We start from the raw sequence: 20751 nt of genomic DNA, 5'->3' as shown, positions 1-20751 counted from the left end.
AACATTATGATGCCTTGAAATAATGGGGACTCTAAGAAAGTGTTGTAATTTCAACATGGTTAAACTGAAATGTCTGCAAATGCCTTTAAATTAAAGTCTGGATTGTGTACTATAAACATTTAAAAAAACGATGTTTTTCTCTGCATTTTAGCCTCCCATCTACACGAAATAGCTGGTTTTGGTCACTGAAAATTAAGCTTTTGGTAAACACTCTCCACAATGTGTGTTTTTAAAAAACATGCATGTTTCTATTTACTTTTCATATAGTGACCTACATAAGTCATAAAACTACGTTATCTATGCGCAGATAGCATTAGATTTCCGTGTATGAATACTGTTTTATTACAAAATATATGAAGCTCTAATTACATTTACAATCCATAATTTTGTGATTTGTATAGTACATTACACTGGCAGTAAGGTGTAATTTGGGATTAATGTCCTCCAGACATTTTAATGTCTCTCTTTATGAGGTACTCTCATGCCATACAAGGCTAGCATGCCCATTCTTTGTGTGAATGGAAATATTTTCAAAAGTATTCGTATATGTGTGCACAGGGCCTTAATCATGTCTGACTGGTTTAATCTGGAGCAGAGGGACATATCAAGGAAAAATGTGTCTTTCTGGAGGTCACTATTTATATTGCATGTAGGACTATTTATATAGACTATTTATATAAAAGATATTTATGACCCCATATCCTGACAGTGTAGAAACATGTGTGTGTGTGTATGTGTTCACCCTTTTCCAGCTGCAGAAAGCTCTCTTGAGTAGAATGCATTGGTACAGTTGGTCTGAACAGGCCTCTTTCTCAGCCAGGGCCTCGCCTGCAGTCTGCAGCCAAGACAGAAGGCATCGTCTCTGGAGAACATTACTGTGATGATCCTCAGCTTTCTGGAAAAAAAAAAAAACAAATATTACACAGGGCTGCTAAGTTCTGACTACCCCATGAGGATGCAGTGGGTATAGGGTTTTAACACAGGTAAGAAACATATAGAAAAGTATGAATTTTAATGTGGATCTTTTCCATGGCTGGATGGGTTTGGTGTAAAAAAAAAAAAAGCAGGGTTTCGTATAATTGAGAATTATCCTTGTTTCCAGACTTGAAAGTCATGATAGTCTTTGATCCAGAGCAGACTAGGAATTTTATTAGCTGTACTGCAAAGACAACATGATGTGCAGCCATAACCCAAAAGAGACGATAAAGCAGCATATTTTAATGGTGTGTCACAACATATCTCATCCCTACTGCTATTCAAAGTGAAGTAGTTCTGTACTTATTTTAATAAAGATTTAAACTTACCCTCTACAGTCAAACCAGTTACACATTCGCTTTCAGGATAAGAACACTGTCAGCACAAGATTCTTTGATTCTCGCTTTTCAATGGAATGTTTTTATCTCTTAGCCCTGTGCATTTCGTTTCTGTACTGACTGTAAGTTTAACTGTCATGTTTGTGTCCTCTTTTAAAACAAATGACTGGCTGTTAATGTGCTGGATGGTCCTATAGGACTATAGTGGCCCAGTGGTTAGTTTTACATGTGTAAAATGCACCTGAAATTGACAATTTATTGGTTTTCTTTTATATAAATAATTATAATAGCATTTAGTAAAAATATAAAAATACAGTTAAAGTAAAAATTAAATTAAAGCAAATTTCCATCTTTACGAAAATATAAAAGTTTGGAGTACTAATGTTATGGTCTATATTCCAGAATTCCTAATTATACTACTGTAAATAATTCCTCCAGTCACATTTTCACATTAGGTATGTAAGTAAACATTATTCTGAATCACACCAAAGATCATTAAATGGACTATTTATATATAGTTATGAAGGAATCATAACTCTGAATCAAATCACTGTAAGTTCACGACATAATACACATGTAATGAGTGCTAAGTTTTTCCAGTGTTCAACTGTCCAGTGTTGGTGAGCCTGTGTCCACTGAAGCCACAGCGTTCTGTTGTTGGCTGACAGAAGTGGAACCCAAAATGCTTTTCTGCTCACTGCAATATTACAGAGTGGTTATCTGAGTTATCGTAGCCTTTCTGTCAGCTCGAACCAGTCTGGCCGTTCTCTGAGATCACATTTTTTCACCATTCAGATGGTGGATGTGAACATTACCTGAAACGTACACTGGAACGTATCTACAATATTTAAAGATTTGATTTGGCCATTGTAGAACATTCCTGTGCTGTTCACCCACATCTGTGTTGCTTTGGATTTGGGATCATTGTCTTGCTGAAAGATACCATTTCTCTCAAGCTCTAGTTTTGATTATTACCATAAAGGTAATTGTCGGTAAACAGAAAAAATATGGAATTTTGAAATGGAAAATTCAATAGAGCCCTGTGGGTAAACTCAAATGTGTCAAACTTGATGAGGAAGAACTGGAAACACATCTGAATTGTTTCCTCTGGGTTGGTGTTGAACGCCTCTCCTCCCTCTTTGTGCTAATGTTTACATGAGCGTCGTCTTGTGGCAGAGTGAAGTGTCAGTGCTGTACACGAAGTGTGCTGCAACATGACAATTCTGTGTGACTTCACATGGAAAAGATACAGCGGCAAACCTCATACACACCAGAGCAGGAATGTGGAGCCTGACAGACTGGTGTATAATGAATCTTTACGGTTCAATGGACAACTCTGCTTTCTAACTCCCAAAAGGACTTGGGGGCCATCTGGTTGGCAGACGGTCCTCTGTTGAAGGCTGACTGTGTTTGGAACTAATTGGATATAGAGTATAGTTCTCTCACAGATATAAATCAATGAAAAGAGCATTGCTTATCATGGGACTGAAAGTCACTGCTGTATGCAATCCAACCAGGGTTCAAACACATCCAGTGTCATCCATTCTTTTCTATTTCTCTCTTCTCCTGCTTCTTCTCCAAGACTTCCTGTCTCTCCTAATCCATCATGATAACAGGTGTTTTGACAGGTGCAAAAGCAACAGTACACCACATACATCAGTAAACCCTCAGAGCCAGTGCAGTGTGAAAGGCAAGATGTGGTTTTCAAGTGAGTGTGGGTTTGTGTTTATGAAGTGTTTGATGGTCTGATGATACTGTATGAGTGTCCACAAAGAAGCAGTGTCTAAAACCTTGATCCATTTTGGCTGATATTTCAAATTAAAATCTGATGACGTATTTATTGAACTCCAAAAGAGAAGAATGCTAAGGAGATATAGGACTACTGGGGTAGTGGTGTGGGTGTCGATACCTGGGCTCGGCAAGCTGCCACGGTTGGGTCCTTGAGCAAGGCCCTTAGCCCTCTCTGCTCCCTAGGCTGCCTACTGCTCTGGATATGTGTGCTCACTGTAACTGTGTGTGCTCACTGCATGGATGGGTTACAGGCAGGGGCAAAATTCTATCTGTGTCTGACACAAATGGTGAATATGAATGTCTTGCATTAAATATCTTAATTTGTAACACTACATAAATGTTCTCTTTCTCTGGTATGCGGCTTTATGTACTGGCAGTAGTGCTGTTAGAAAGTTTGTGAACCCTTTCCAATTTTCTGTATGTCTGCAGAAAATTAGAGATCTAAATCAAACTTAATTGTACACTACAGTATTTCAAGAACATAAACCTGGGTGGAAGAGGTTTGAGAAAGCTTGAGAGAGTCTGGTTTCCACCAATCCACTCTCCCAAGGAGTGGTTGTCCAGCAAATATCTCTCCAAGGATATGGTGAAGAATCCCAATATAATATTTAAGAAGCCTCTCTTGCGAGTGACATCAAAGTTCATGTGTCCACCATTAAGGAAACACTGAATAAGAACAGTGTGCATTGAAGGATAGCAAAGTGGAAGTCATTACTTACGAAAAAAAAAAATTAAATTATATTATTAATTTATTTCTATTTAAAGTTTGCTGAGAACTACAAGGGAAGGCCAGGTGCCTTTATCTAATTTTAGGTATGACATCTGATCACCTTTCAGGTTATATTTATGCAGAAATATTGATCACAAACTGTCTAACAGCACTGTATGTATTTACAGTTTGTGTTACGTGTGTTAGCTTGGAGCTAACACATTAGCTTTTCCTTTCATATATTTATTATTTATACCATGCTAAAAGAATGCTCTAATAAACTTACATAGAAGAAGTAAAATAAGGCACAGTTTCAGATACTCCTTATTTTCGATGTGTTCACTGAACTGTATTGAATCAAATTCTGAATTCTGTGATTCGTTACACCCATATTTAGTGATTCCAAACTTTTGAAACATTTATGTGTGTGTGTGCGTGCTGACCTGAGAATTGGTGTGACTCTTCTCCAGAAGACGTTTCCATGGTGCCAGGCCTCTGTGCAGTAGCAGTGATCTGTGGTAGTGTTCTTGCGCCTGCTTCAACAATTTCTGCTCCCGTTCTATTCTCTTCTGTTTCTCCAGCTCCCTCTGAACGAGCACACAAACACACACCATTTTCAAGTGAACATAATGCAACATATTAAAAACCTAATTTACATGAATTTCCCCTCTAATGCATTCAATCAGAGGTGTCCAACATTTTACACCAGAGCTACGAGGCTAACATGGTTAACAAGCTTGTTAAGCCTAATACTGAATACACTTTTCTAAATGTATTCAGTAATGTATCCCGCTGCAGTACATAAAAAAGTAACACCTTCAGAATATATTCTTTTTGAATCTTGATGAAGCAGATGGGTAAAACTCTGCTGTTGCAATTTGTGCATTATTCACACCACTGGCTTGCAGATTTCTTTATGAAATTCTCGTAATATGCTTCGCCCTCACTAGTTTTCTCCCCAATTTAGTCACTTCCAATTCCCACCCACTGGTTGGACCTTATCATACAATGCTACCAGTGCAGAGACGGCGAAGGCTAGCACGTGCTTCCTTCAAGTTACTTGAAGCCTGCCAACTGCAGCTAATGCAACGCTACTGGACAGCTGAACACACATAGAGGAGAATCATATCCAATGATGCCAATTCTGCTACTTTAGCTAACTACTGTTACTTTTCTCTAAATGCTGTGTCTGGTTTACGTCAAACATGTCCTCCTCTACTGTGTCCAAATAATTAAACTTTAGATTCGTTTGTCCAAAGCACAGTGTTCCAGATGTCCTGGTCTTGGTCTAGGTGTTTGTGTCTGGAAACCCTTAGTCTTGCTCTGAGGGTTTCCTCCTTGCACGTCTTTTTCTGATGGTAGATGATGTACTTTAACTTTAGCTGTGGCAGGAGCTACCTGTAGATCCCACAATGACATTTTAGGATTGTTTAGGATTGTAGGACACTTCTTTACCCATTTTGTGGTCTACTGTTGGACTGAACTTGCTAGGACAGCCTGACCTGGCCATCTTTTTACTTCTTTTCCTAGACTCATGCATCTACAGTCTTCTTTCTGAATGCATCAGAAAGCTCTTTGGATCACACCATCACTTACTTTACCAATCAAGAGCAAATCAAACTAAACGTCTGAGATTTAAATAAGACAGGCTCCTCCAAAATCATCTGAAGCTGTGCTGCTGATTCTAATTTTAGATGTGGTGCTAACTTTTTCCTAACTTTTTTCCTGTGTAGTATTTTTATTTATTACATTTGACAAATAATTACTAAAAGACATTTCTTTCTGTTTTATGTGTTTACTTACAGTGCATCCAGAAAGTATTCACAGCGCTTCACTTTTTCCACATTTTGTTAGGTTACAGCCTTATTCCAAATTGTATTAAATTAATCTCTTTCCTCAAAATTCTACACAAAATACCCCATTATGACCATGTGAAAAAAGTTTTCTTGAGAGTTCTGAAAATTTATTAAAATTAAAAAACAAAGAAATCATATTTACATAAGTATTCACAGCCTTTGCTTAATACTTTGTAGAACCACCCTTGACAGCAACTACAGCCTCAAGTCTTTTTGAATATGATGCCACAAGCTTGGCACACCTCTCTTTAGGCAGTTTTGCCCATTCTTCTTTGCAGTACCTCTGAAGCTCCATCAGGTTGGATGGGAGACGTCTGTGCACAGCCATTTTCAGATCTCTCCAGAGATGTTCAATCGGATTCAAGTCTGGGCTCTGGCTGGGCCACTCCAGGACATTCACAGAGTGGTCCTGAAGCCACTCCTTTGAGATCTTGGCTGTGTGCTTCGGATCGTTGTCCTGCTGAAAAATGAACCGTCGCCCCAGTCTGAGGTCAAGAGCGCTATGGAGTAGGTTTTCATCCAGGATGTCTCTGTACTCTAGGAAGAGTCCTGGTGGTTCCAAACTTCTTCCATTTACGGATGATGGAGGCCACTGTGCTCATTGGGACCTTCAAAGCAGCAGAAATTTTTCTGTATCCTTCCCCAGATTTGTGCCTCGAGACTATTTTGTCTCGGAGGTCTACAGACAATTCCTTTGACTTCATGCTTGGTGTTTGCGCTCTGACATGCAGTCAACTGTGGGACCTTATATAGACAGGTGTGTGCCTTTCCAAATCATGTCCAATCAACTGGATTTACCACAGGGGGACTCCATTTAAGCTGTAGAAACATCTCAAGGATGATCAGTGGAAACAGGATGCACCTGAGCTCAATTTTGAGCTTCATGGCGAAGGCTGTGAATACTTACGTAAATGTGATTTCTTAGTTTTTTATTTTTAATAAATTTTCAGAACTCTCAAGAAAACTTTTTTTCACATGGTCATAATGGGGTATTTTGTGTAGAATTTTGAGGAAAGAGATTAATTTAATACAATTTGGAATAAGGCTGTGACCTAACAAAATGTGGAAAAAGTGAAGCGCTGTGAATACTTTCCGGATGCACTGTATATTACCTCCATCTCCCACTATTGTTCAGGTGAAGATCAAATGTTTATATGTTTAAATATATTAAAAAAGGTTTTCAGGGAGCGTCCAATCGTTTTCACATGACTGATGATGTATTTTAATGATTATATGTTTGCTCTTAGTTTAGTGGCTAAATATTGTGTATTGTATCAGAAACCACATAAGCAAATCTTTGTATAGTTATGTAGGCATGCAGTTTTAATGCCCAGTGCTAACTGATTAACTATTTTAACATCACAGCTCCAGTGAAAAACCTAAAAACCAAATCTTCTCTTCAGACACTAAACCTATCTTGGCTAATTGACCACATTTGCATAGGGAAAAGGGCAAGATTTTGTGTACTTATTTTTATATATTTTTTGACAAACTTTCATTTTAAAGTGTATATGTAAAAGGACCAGCACAAATAATGCCTCTCCAGCACAAAGCAGTCCGGTTCAATAGTGTTTATTGTTTGTTTATTTGTGCTCCAAAGCCTTGTTGTCAAAGGCAATCCATACAGGACCCTAATCTGCAACATAAGCAAAACTAAGGAAATTATTTTAGCATATAAGGGGAAGGGGCCTAGACCCTGATCGAAATTACATTCACTGTTGTGAAGAAGATGTGCTGCTTGAAACAGTAGGGGATTGATATTAGATGATCTATGCTGTTCTGTAGAAAGCCAATTAAGCGCTCTGTGCCAGGAGGACCTGCGCCAGGATACTAAAGATTTCTTCGCAACTTTTCCTCTGTCAGGGGCCTCGGAAGATAGTGCAGGTCTATTAAAGCAAGCACCAGCTGATATAGTGTTTTTAGCTGTCTACAGTGTGGAATAAAATAAACAAATGAACTGTGAATGCATGCAAACTGTCAGAGCTATGGGCTTTGTCTGCACTGTGAGAATGACTGTCCAAATATAATACAAATGCTTTGAATGGTATTTTCTTAACTAATCTAAACTTTAAGCGACCTAGTTACATATTTATCTCCCTTGGTAAGCTGTCACCCACTTTCAAACTCCCATCTTCATCTTCAAATGACTTCGCTTGGACTGTTTAAAACTGCAAATAAAGCTGTATACCACTCACACACCTCCTTCTGTTGCCTCCTCTCCTCTTTCCTCCTTTCCGCTGCTATACGCCTTTCCTCTTCTTCCTGCCTAAGTCTCTCCTCCTCTGCGGCTTTCATCTGAGCCTGTGGGGAAAGTGGGAGGTGTTTATTATTCCAAAGCTTAATCCTGGTCCAGGAGTAGCCCAGTTAATTAACTAGCCCTTTCTGAATAAGGATGGGTGTGGGGTTTTTTTTTCAACGTAGTTGAATGATAAGAGTTTGGTACATGGAAGGGACAAACTGTGAACTTTACACACTGTTGTCTTGGCATAACAAAAAAGATCTAAAAAAGGGGCAGATTTCAAATCCCTAACATGCATGGTAACAGAACTTCTCCAGACATTACCTGGAGGAGCTGTACGTGTGAACGCAAATGTCTAAATCAGTTGACCCGGACATTACCCATTAACCTGCCAGCCCCCTAGTACAGGCCCAGGTGATGTCCAAGTGAACCCACAGAACAGGTCATTTTTTTTTGGAGAATTCACAGTGGGCATGCTGATGACATTTTTCATGTGACTGGAGTAAAACCAAGAGCCTATGATATTTCCGCAGAATACTTTCTGTGCTATACCGTGCCTCCTGCACACGCTATATAGATGCCACTCCTTGCCTAAACCATGTGGACCATTTCCAGTAGTGAGAATACGCTTGACAATGAAAAGCTATGTCTGTATGCTACATAAAAGGCAACTCAGGATAATGTCCAGTTCTGATTCTTTAGCCATTTTTCAATCATATGTAAAAACAAAGTGGTAAAACATGACTGCAACTTCAGGAGAATATGGTGTTGTTGATACTGAACAGAGTGGAGCCTTGTGATCACATCTTTTCCTGTGCAAGTGTCTGTAGATAAATAGGTTTGGGCCTTCTCTCTAATATTCACTTAAAAACAAAGTGGACGATTTGGGAAAAAGACTAAAAAAGTGTTTTTGTTTCAGTGTTAAAACTATGCTATGATATGCAAGTTCTGGGAGCTTTCGTCTGTGACTTAAATTAGCCAATCAAAGCAGAGCTTAATTTACATTTTTTTACTAGCCCTCTGTAAAAGAGAAATTGTAAAAGAGAAATTAAAAGGGTAAAAAATAACAGGGTTTATGAAAGAACTTTATGAAATGGCATTTGAGTGTTTTTTTGCCACAACCAAACCAACATCCTTAAATAAAATAAGGTTAATAAACCAATGTAAAAATAAATAAATAAACCAAAAAAATTGTTTTATGTAATATTCAACAGAACATAGGACAACATATTAATGTTTAAGAGATTCACAATATGTACCTAATATTTCCCTTTACAACACAAGCAGGTGATATTGTATCTCCTAGTAAGTAAAAAAGCAACATAAAAATGGAGCAAAGCTGGTTATTAAATTTGTTACACTGTTCTGGAAAAAATTTACTAAATTTAAGGAAATCACTACATCAACCAACCGATCAGGCACAGATCATCACTTATGCTAGCTGCACATACGATGCATCAATAAATAAAAACATATTTGTGTTTGTTATTTGATAACTTTAAGTATTATAAGTATAAATTTGGTTTGTTGTTGGCCAATTTATAAAAAACAGTGTTTATATTCTCATGTGTATGAGTAATATGTGCAGGGCAAGGGACTAGGAACCACCTGACTACCAACACTCTCTAAACTCCTCAGAATGCTTACCAGCTTCTCCTCCTCTCGCCTCTTCTTTATCGCCTCCACCTCCCTCCTGCGTTCCGCACGTAGCTGCGCCCGCTTCTCCATGGCTAAGGAGAGAAGGCGAGAGAGAGAGGAGACAAAAACAAATATATGGGTTCTGTAAGAATGGCCCTAATACTAATTCAACTAAGTAATTCAAAACTTTTCTAAATTATTATTATTATTTAAATTATTTAATATCATTTACAGCTCCCATTATCATCCTGGACATATCCAACATTGCAGTTATACAGGACTAGCACGCTACAATCATCTTATATATGTAGTTATAACCGAAAAATTTGTTTATATATATTAATATATTTTTGAAAACTTTTAAACAGTGGAGTATGTGTTTGAAATCAGTCTTATGATTGGGCTTTATTCAGGTCAGCGGCAGGGAGTGAAACCGGGAGTGGGTGTAATCAGTGTTTTGGGCGAGTGCAAGATGTTTAAGATTTATAACTCTTAAGCCGAAAAAGGGTGTTACATTTTTCACGCTTACACCTATGAGCCCTCATATGGCCCGTATGGCTAAACTGCCTCTTCTATTCTCAGTCCTCCCACATAGCACTAAATTCAGCCTCAGAGGCAGTGACTTCTCCTGGATTATTTTACTGTAGAAAATGCACGAGAGGAGCTGTGCTGTCACCACACTGGCAGACCTGTTTCGGCTTCTTGGAGGTGTGCCTGTGTGTGTGTGCATGTGTGTGTGAGAGTGAGTGAGCACATGAGTGTATGTAAATCTTACCTCGTACTGCTGGGTGAGGAGCCACTGGGTGACTGGCTGTGGCTTTGGGGGTCGGATGATTAGCAGTGTCTGCTCTTGAGGTTCCATTTGAACTGGAATTGTGAAATGTACAATTACTTACATACAAACACTCTCTCTCTCTCTCTCCCTCTCTCTGTTTCTCTCTCGCTGTCTGTTTCTCATTTTCTCCTGTTCGCCTGGCCATCCGCTCACAAAAAAAAATACACAAAGCAATAAGGAATCAGCTACAATTAATTCAGGGGGATTAAAAAGACTATATTCCTTTATTATACAAATCAATCTGGAAATAATCCAACTGTTTAGGCTATCCAAAAGACAGTGTTCTTGGGTTTGCACTGGAGCTATGAGGCTAATATAGCCAACAAGTAATGTGAGCTTCTGCACACCAATTAGCATCAGGAAAACGGCTTGTCTAAATCATAACAGACTCACCTCAAACCATGAGGGGTTTTTCAGTAATCTGTAATAGGAGTTAAGATGTGGTGGCTGGTTTCATGTGATTTCAAGGTAGCACATGCTAGCCTTCCAGCACTGGTAGCGTTATGTGCGTCCTAGTATTGCTGAAATTTGAATCGAATTATTTGAATCATTAGAAAATGAGAGGAAAACACCTTCTTAACTTACAACTGTGCCGCCAAACAGTTCTGACCGGTCAAAGCTTATGACTTCTGTATGAGACACTGTTGTCTATAAGCATGGGCAACAGGACAGTTCATAGTTAAAGACAATAACTGGGACATTCTTACAAAACTGCCACAAACCACGTCTATAAATTCTGAGTGTCATCATGCAGGTGAATGATATTCATGTGATTATGTAGATCAATGGAGCTATATATGTTACAGATAAAAAATCCCATTACTGCACCACTTATATCTCTCTCTTTCTATCTTATAATTCTTTTCTTATACATTGTTTTAAATGTACTTTTTAATTATTAAACCGGGCATCACTTTTGTTGATGTATGAGGGAGGCGAAGGCTAGCCGGTCTGGTAAAATCCCACAGAAGAGCTACTGAACCACAAACTGCTGGAAAGGTTACTGCTGGCTATGTTTTGTGGAGTCCATGCTTCGACCGGTCAGAACTGTTTGGCGGCACAGTTGTGAAAAAGTTAAGAAGGTGTTTCCGTTCTCATTTCCCAATGATTCAAATCATTAAATTCAATTTTCAGCAGGACTAGGACTCACTCGACGCTACCAGTGCTGGAAGGCTAGTATGTGCTACCTTTAAATCACATGAAACCAGCCACCACATCTTAACTCCTAACTGCTGCTAATGCAACTTTATTGGACACCTGAACGCTCCTGGAGAAAGCCTGGACTGATTAGCATCATGCTGTGTGACTGCTCGAAAGAGAGGGCTATCCTACTACCCACCCAGAGAGAGTGAGGTTTACTGCGCTCTTTTCTGTATTTTTTTCATCTCCATTTTAAGCAGGTTAATTAAAAAATACATAAACACTAAGACACACACACACACACTTCAACAGCCCACATACAGACATTATACCTTGTCTCAGCATCTCCACCATCTGTGCTGCCCTGTGTGATGCTGTGTTTCGCTGAGACTTTAAGCTGGACTGTCGGACACGGTGCTGCTGACTCTGCATGTCTCTCTGCCTCCTGTCTGAGCTCCAGAAAGTTCTGCCTCTCCTGAAGACGTGAGATCAGCTCCTGTTGCTCTTTGAGAAGACGTCTCTGCTCAGTGATTGTCTGCTTCTGGGCCATGTGACGATGCTCGAACCGGCCACTTCGCTTTAAGGTTGATCGATGCATGTTAGTAAAACAGATATTTGTTTAAAGCGATGGTTTAGCCACACATGTTTATTGTCTTTAGTTTACCACTGGAGCTTCAAAGCCAATATAGCTAACAAGTAATTCTAGGTTATTGTCACATGTTAGCATTGTGTGTAGTGCATGCTTTACATACATCACATTGCTTTACTTTATGTGGTTTGAGGCAAGTGTGTGATGACTCAGACTTGCATTTTGCATGATTCTGACTGTTGTTATGGGGCAAGTTACATTTGAAGTTCCAGTGCAAAACTCAAGAAGCAAGCATCAGGCACCAAACATCTTGGCTGATCAATTATAGTTGGATTTGTGCTGTGTAAATAGTAAACCAAGAAACACTGATTAAAAAAAAACATTAAATCCTTAACACCCACGACTACCTCTGCACTCCGACAGCGGAGGGCGCTGTTCAAGGGCTGCCTCTGATGAGCCTGACGAAGCTCGGCCTGCGAGAGGGCAGCGTGACGACGTGTCACTTGCCAGGCCTGGGTTGGAACAGCAGCCTTCCTGTCAGTCAAAGTGGGTGGGACAGGACCTGATGCAGCCATTTGTAGTGGTATCTGAGTCAGAAGTAAGAAGATGCGTTTATGTAAAGGGTGTAACGGTTGGTGTAGCATAGTGGTTAACAACTCTGCCCACTGCAGAATAGGGTTTGATTCCTTGACTGGGCCTTGAGCAAGATTCCTAATGTTGCATTTGCCTACATGTATAACAGGATTCAAATGTAATTTGACCTGAATAATATAACGTCAGCCAAATGTCATAAATGCAGTGTAAATGTGTTAGACCTTGTAAATTGTCACCCGAGTGAGGCCTAAGGATCATAATATAAAAATCCTATATTAGCGCCATATCTCTTTAGTGTTGAGGCTTGAGGGCACACATTCAAACAGTGGGGGAGTTGACAAAGTAAAACTCACACATCTGCACTATCAACCATCCCTTTTTCTCGGTTATTTTCAGTTTAATTAACTCTGTCCTCCATGCCTCAGCTTTATCTCACTTGCTCTCAAAACATTTGTTCGGCTACAGTAACAAAGTCAGGAGGGACAAATTTTGACGGCCTTTGAATATTCAACAAAGGAAAGTTTCTCTATTGTGCTGCAATGATGAAATGCAAGTGTCAAACCGGGTGCGTAAGTGTGCTGTGATTTTTAAATAGTTAATGAACAAATATTGATGGTGTTAAAGATTTTAAAGATTGTTTTTAACCACAACATCACTGTACTAAGAACATCCTCAGTACAATAACGTATTCCATTACATGCCAATCCAAGCATATTATACTTAAATATTATAAAGATTGGATTTCACTCACAGGTTGAGTGCTGTCCTCAGAAGGCCTGGCTGGGACTGGCAGATCAGTGCAGTTCTCTGACATCAGTTTCCCAGAAGCTGCTGCGCTGATCAGGGCCACCATTTTGCGTCTGGTTTCCTCCTGCTGGCTGAGCAGTTCCCTGCGCTCCTTCTCCATTCGGCACCACAAACGCCAGTCATTCAGACAGCGCCTCAAAAGCCGCCTTCGGTCACTCTCGGCTGCGACTTGACAACGTCTAATGGGAGAACAAACACACCTCAAAGAACAACCAAGATGACTGCTACAGGCCTGCCGTGCTTGCTTGGGTTTAGCTAAGGCTTCCTGTTGTTACTGTCAGAGTCTTTTGCTGCTCACAATGCATAGAATCATTAAGGATGCAAATGCCACAGACTTGTTCCAAGCAAAGAGTTTGAATTTGAAAAGTGGCTTTTTTTTATAGGTGTTAGTTTTACAGTGTTGCTGGGAGCTTTTCAAGTACTACAACAACACCATAAATAAACATTCATACTCTAAATGTACCATGTACCTTAAATTATAATCTTATATTTTAAATATAATTATAATTAAAGTATCTCCATACATTTACATTTCTGCATAACTTACATAGCCTATTAGTTTCATACTGGTTACAGAATAATTACAATTCCTAAAAGCTAAATATTAGATATTAAAGTCTTGTTTATCTAAGTATAGGACCCACTGGTGGAAAACTGCCATTTATTAAACATGTGGCAAAATGAAATAATGTCACAAATGACTAGTGCTCATTAAATTTACATATATTAGATAAATTCCTGCTAGTAAGTGTTAACTTATTTACTAATTGTTTAATTTTTTGTAGTATTAATAACATATTTATATACCTGCATACTTTCTGACTTACAAAGATAAACAAATTCGCATAAATGAACCCCATAAAGAAAACATTTATATATATTTAAACATCTGGACATTTGATCTTCATTTGAACAACAATGAGAGATGAACTAAACACATAAAACTGGGCAGTCTTGTAGGGTGTTCTGGTATGCAGTGGTCAGTCCCTACCAAAGAACTTACCAGTTGTCTAAGAAAAGAACTAGTGAACCGGCGACAAGGTCATGGGCACCTAAGGTTCATTGATGCGATCCATGGAGGCCCCATCGCACAACTTATTTAAAGTATTTAAAGGATCTGCTGCTAGCATCTTGGTGCCAGATACCACAGTATGCCTACAGAGGTCTTGTGAAGTCCATGTTTTAAACGGTCAAATCTGTTGACATTTTTTAAAAATACAATCTGCACTGGATGTAAATTCATTTCAATTCAATTAAATAGTAAAGAGTAAATTGACTGTAATTGATATTCAGCCCTGTAGGTTGTCTGTATTTTCTGTTTGGCTATGTTGGTTATGAAAATAAACCACAACAGATAAACTGCTACCTGCCTCAGAGTTTGTCTCATAATTGGCTACATGTAGTTGCACTTTTTTACTGTTGTGAGCTTCTGTGTAGGCATGGTTAGGAAAGGTTGGCTGATCACCTGTACATGGGGTCAGTAATAATGTTACAATGATGTTCCTTAAAATTTTGTCACACTGTTCCTTCAACAGTTACATGACACAACTGTATGTGCATATGTGTCATTTCAGAATGCATATGTGTGCAGATTTCCTGCCTGTTATCCATCCTTAGCTCCTCCTCCGTTCTCTCAGCCTCTCTCTCCTCTCTCTTTACCCATACGAGTGCCCGCCACGCCCGCCAGGCCCTCAGCTGTCCTCTCCAGTCACAGAGCGCTGCTGCCTTACCCAGCCGCACCCTCTTCTCTAGCACCACTGAGTACCAGGCTGAGAAATGCTTCTGCATGCACTGGAACACACACATTACCATCACGAACTGATATCTCAATAACAAATACAGTTTCTATGATCTGTATTTCAGTCCACTGAATGCATTTGCCAACCTGCAGCCTGAGGATGTGCAGCCTTGCCTCCATTTCCTGTTCTCTGCAGTGCAGCTGCTTCTGTGTGACAAAGGCTGGCTTCAGTGCTCCAGAGCGCTCGCTGGTTCGCTGTTTTTCCAGCGTTTCTCGTTCCCTGATCATTAAAAAATACAGGACAAACATAATTCTTCTTATTAGCTGCTTTATGATGTCTAGGTATACATTATTCATCATATTATTAATCATGTACATATCATTGTGACCCTTTGACCACAGTTTTTTTTTTTACTACAGTAGGTGTGTTTACTACTTATTGAAATGTTTAATTTGGCAAAGGACAAAAGGTTTTCCACCACTGTGAAGAACCCTAATGTAACTTGTTAGCTATATTAACCTTGTTTGTTCCAGTACACCATAAAAAAGCAACATGTCTGCTTGACTGCTTCTGGGGTAAACTGAATTTGTTTGGCCAAACCTTTACTTTAAGGACATAGCAATCAGCTTTACATCTTTCGTGCGAGCTGCTCCGTGTTCCTCTTTTCCTCCAGATGCCGACGCAGTCGCAACATCTCCTGCTGAAGAAGCCCCTCTTGCCTGCAGGCCTCCTGTTTCCTCCTGCTCTGGTCCTCATGCTCCAGCCGCTGCGCCTCCTCTCGCGCCTCCCTTTTTGCCTCCTGTTCTCTATGCTGCCTTTCCCGCTCTGCATCTCTTCGTAAGCGTCTCTCTTTTACCTGCTGGTGACGCACCTGCATGGTGATGCGGGGGTCCCTGCGTTTCTCCTCCGTCTTTGTGTCCAGCCTGAGACCCTCCACCTCCCGAGAATTCAATACTTCTGTCTCCATCAGGTCTTGGAGGAAGTTGTTAACTTCAAAACTCTCATCTTCCTGCGCAAGGTGAGAATACATCTCTGAAGGAGGGAGAGGGAGAAGGGTAGAGAGGTACAATTAGGGATGGTAAAAAAAAAGTAATTTACAGTATATTATGTAATACAGAGATGGAGTGGTGTCAGCAGCCCCCTAAAGAACCCTTGAAGAAACCTGTATTATAGATTACTTGAAAACAAAAAAGAGGCTCTTCAACAGCATAAAGCCAAAAAACCTGTTTGGAGAATATTGTAGTGCAGGAACGCACAATTTAAAATTTAGGCTCTAATCAATCACTGAATTCTTTATTGAATGTTGTAAGGTGTCTGGCCAATCACAGAGGCTCTTTGGCTGTCTGAATGAATCAATTTATTCACATGATCCAACACATGCAAATGACTTTGGTCAAAAGTAATGCAGGTCAGTCCTTAACCCTGTCACATCAAAGGTTCACCAGTGTTTTAATATACAGCAGCATGTACCACATATCACAATATGTACCAATGCTGTGCAGCCCTGCTTTTCATATAAGACAAATCTGCACCGTCAAAGTTGTTGTAGTTCAGGTTTGCTCTCTTCTCTGGACTTTCTGTGTTACTTGAACCAATCATCTCCTCCTCTTCCTCATCAATTTCCAGCTCCAGGCGCAACTTTGTGTTCATCCAATCACTAAGAATAGCCTGAGCTGTTGGACACAGAGGACAGAATAGAGCACACACAAAAATTGCATCCACACCATAAAAATACAAGGTATGCTGATGTATCAATTCTCTGATATACAGCACTGTGCTAAAGTCAGTTACAAAAACTGATTATCTCAGCACTAAGTGTGTTTTTGCCTGGAAAGCACTACATAAGATACAATACATACAATCAGTGGTCAGAATGTGCTGTGTATATGTTGGTCGGATGAACACAGCTAAAAGAACAGTTAGAAGAGAATAGTTAGAGGAACATACACCACATGTCCAAATGCTTGTGGACAGCTGTTCTAATGAATGCATTCAGCTACTTTAAGTTGCGGCCATTACTGACACAGCTTGTGTAGTCCCTACAGAAAAGTATAGCCAATAGAATAGGACATGAACATATTGGCTCCATGCCTAATGCCAGGTGTGGGCTAGAGGGGTATAAAGCCCCCCAGCTTTGAGATGTAAAGCAGTGGAACTGTGTTCTCTGGAACAATGGTGCTACATCCAGTACTTCTGGGATGAGTAGCCCCCCTGCTAATGCTCTTGTCGGTATGCCCCAACATCTAGTAGAAAGCTTTCCCTGGACAGTAGAGGCAGTTACTAAATTACTAAGCATTCCTAAATACCCTTGGTTTCAGACATAACAATGAATCAGTAGGTGTCCTACTACTTGTGTCCACATAGTGTAGTTAAAAGAACACAGGTTCGGTTACTGACTTCTCTGTGAACTCCAGTCACTGTATGGATTTTATTCATTTCCATCAACAGCAAACCTGATTTACTTTAATGAAGGACTGATTAGATAAACCATGTGTTGGATAAGAACTATAAATCCTGGTCTTCCTCCAGAAGCACTGGAAATGACTACGCTAACATACTCATGCCTATCAAATGACAATGTACTATATATTGTATTTGCATGCATTCATTCTAATGAAAGCATGTTTGAATAAATGTATTTTTTATTTATTTTTTTAAGATAAAATAACCCACCTATCATTTTCTCAGATGCAGACTTTTGCACAGCACTTAATACGGATGTCATGTACTACAACAAATAGAAATGTACCTGTGACATGTCATGTACAAAGTTAAAACCCTCAAAACCCTTACCCAATACAGTATTTTGTGGGGGCTCATCAATGTTCCCCATCTTTTAACCACATAACAACATTTGTTACATAATATGGATTCCGAACAGACAACTGCTTACATCGGACAGATGCACTAAATTATGTGTGTTTTATTCATTTTCCTGCATTTGTAACTAGATATAGCAACTCCGTTTGGAGGGATATTGGTATTGGGCTGACTACAGCTAAAAACAATGGTTTGTCTATCAAAGGAAAACAAACGCTGAATCAGATCTGTAATACATCCATCTGTAATCTTTAATACATCCATCCTGATACAACCCACACTCACAAAGAGTGTTGGAGTAGTTTGAGAATGATCGCCTACTTTTAGATGCTCATCCTAAATGAAGAGCTTTAAGAACAGCTTGTTTTAAAGTGGAGTAATTTTAATAGAAATAGCCCTGTAGACATAAACAATCAATTTCTCTTTAATGTTGATCCAGGTGGATTTTGCTTCAGTTTTTACATTTTCTAAATATTTATGTATCAGCATTGATGTGAAAACTACCAGGCTGAATAGTATTTTACACTTTTAGTATTTGGGATTTTATTATTTTAGTATTTGGCCATACCCTCACTGTATGCGTCATCATGGTCCTGCAGCTGCTCCATGCTTTGCAGGGCTACAGCCTGGCTACGTTTAGCAGTGTGTGCTTTCTGGGGTAAAAACACTTCAGACACAGCAAACTCTGATGCCATCTCCACCCTCTGAAAAAAACATAGTAAGAGCATGTGAGCATCATTCCCTCCCAATTACAGATTTTTTAAACACACAATCTCCTACACCAACCTTCATCCACTGGTTTATATCACCGTCCGTCAGCTGCACCTGCAAAACAGGAGACTTAAGTTTAAAAGACTTAAAGATTATTAGGTACAAGAAGAAACTGGCTGTTTCATAGTCATGTGTCAAGGTGAATAGGTTCAGGTGGATGTGGATGAACCACAGTGATGTTGACCTTCCCTAATAACTCTGCATTAGTCTGTACAATTTATTTGGATATAATACCCTGTTTAATAACTCTGTCTCGTCAAGGATTTGCATAATCTCAGAGAGTCCACCTCATGCCTATAAACTACACTTTCAGTGGGATTAGTAAGGTTGACACCTTTTTTTTAGATTAATACTGGCTGGGCTGGCTGGGTTCCCTTATGAAGAAAGCTTCAGGTGGATCAAGTGGATGTAAAATTAATAGGTAAATTAAACTCAGATTGTTGAGTCTATGTAATAAAGGCTCCAGTGATTGAGATGTTTATAGTTAAAGGATATTTAAGCTTTTAATCCATAATTTCATAATATCAGAAATTCAATTTGAACAAAAAAGAAATTTGACAAAAAAATAACATAGCAAAATCCAAATTTCCACAGTAGTAATTACTCTACAGTTCAATGTGGAATTGATGTTTCCAGCAACATGGAAGAAACCAGACAAATGTCTAAAAACTAATAGAATCGTTCTCTTCACCTTCACCAAGTATCAAATAATCAATAAAGAGATTCGAAGCTATAAAAATGTATTTGAAAAAGAATGAAGAACAGAGCCGTAGATACACTATATATGTCCAGTGTGGACACCCCTTCTAATGAAGCATTCAGCTAGCTTAGGTTTGAGGCATTGCTGACACAGATGTACAAATGCACACACAGCTCGTCTGGTCCCTGTAGAGAAGTACTGCAGATAGAATAGGACTCTCTGGAGTAGATAACCATGAACCTGTTCACACCCTGCCTCATGCCAGGCGTGGGCTAGAGGAGTATAAAGCTCCCCAGCAATAAGGTGTCCCAATACTTCTGTCCATGTAGTGTATTTCTACCATGACCCAGAAATCGGAGGAAAATCTATAATTTACCTACAGCTTATTGTTCCTTGAACACATTTTGAATTAAAATATAAAATTTGATTTGTTTTTATAGAAGGAACACAATTAAATAGTATGAATTTAATTAATCTAATTACTACATGCATTAAAAACTAATTACTAAGTAATCATAAAATTTAAATATTCAGCCATTTAAATTTCACTAGAAAGATTTTTATTCAAACATATTGTATAATAAGTAAAATTCTCATTTTCTTGTGAAATCTGAATTACAAGTGTGAAAAAGCTCATAAGAACTGGGAAAGATTTTTTAATAACTGCATTAATATATATGTTATTTTTACATGCAGTAATTAGTTATTAGTTAATTTTAGTAAGTAAAATGTTTTTTTATTTATGTTAATAACACACTTGTCTGAATGCCTGTTATCAAGCAGGTGTTGACTAAAAGCTAAAGGTGTGCCATAGTTCTGCCCTAGTCTTCATTTTCAGAAACACAAAGTGCACTGTTTATTCAGACTTCAGGAGCAGACAGGATCACAGCACTGCTAACACGAGCGAAAGGTTTGCACTTGCCTTATTACTCGATGGAGGTCCATTTCTTGTAAGTCTTTTCCAGGTAAAAATGTTTGGTCTGTGTGATGGGTGAGCCATTACTTAAAATGACCTCAGGTTTGGTTCAAATGGTGTAAAATAACGAGGTGATCGTGTCAAGACGGAAAGAGAAATCCTCTATTAACACCATCATATAGCGCTAAACACAGTCAGAGAAAACACTTCAACACTTTTCTTCTCGTTGTTTTCACCAAAAAGTGAAATACTGCACTGGTAACACAGGAGGAAATGCATACAGTAAACTACAAA

At 39.1% G+C, this 20751-nt stretch overlaps 1 protein-coding gene across 2 annotated transcripts in view; it reads right to left on the bottom strand.

Annotated features, from left to right (window-relative positions):
* The window catches only part of ccdc191 (coiled-coil domain containing 191), a 24833-nt gene extending 4082 nt beyond the window's left edge, over positions 1-20751 (bottom strand). The window contains exons 1-15 of one of the 2 annotated variants that reach the window (XM_072688893.1): positions 20464-20751; positions 18857-18895; positions 18639-18774; positions 16783-16923; positions 15883-16282; positions 15397-15529; positions 15112-15302; positions 13456-13690; positions 12518-12697; positions 11854-12098; positions 10322-10413; positions 9556-9638; positions 7869-7970; positions 4257-4400; positions 743-895 (exon numbers count right to left, since the gene is read on the bottom strand). In XM_072688893.1, the coding sequence (XP_072544994.1) occupies positions 743-895; positions 4257-4400; positions 7869-7970; positions 9556-9638; positions 10322-10413; positions 11854-12098; positions 12518-12697; positions 13456-13690; positions 15112-15302; positions 15397-15529; positions 15883-16282; positions 16783-16923; positions 18639-18774; positions 18857-18895; positions 20464-20541 (2352 nt within the window). In that variant the 5' untranslated portion in view covers positions 20542-20751. The remainder of the gene's footprint in view (positions 1-742; positions 896-4256; positions 4401-7868; positions 7971-9555; positions 9639-10321; positions 10414-11853; positions 12099-12517; positions 12698-13455; positions 13691-15111; positions 15303-15396; positions 15530-15882; positions 16283-16782; positions 16924-18638; positions 18775-18856; positions 18896-20463) is intronic. The other variant, XM_072688892.1, reaches the window with a different exon arrangement.

This window comes from Salminus brasiliensis, chromosome 1 (genome assembly GCF_030463535.1).
Source record: "Salminus brasiliensis chromosome 1, fSalBra1.hap2, whole genome shotgun sequence".
In the NCBI taxonomy this organism is placed as follows: Eukaryota; Metazoa; Chordata; class Actinopteri; order Characiformes; family Bryconidae; genus Salminus; species Salminus brasiliensis.
The sequence above is the reverse complement of the archived record's forward strand: the minus strand, read 5'-3'. Positions and strand labels throughout refer to the sequence as shown.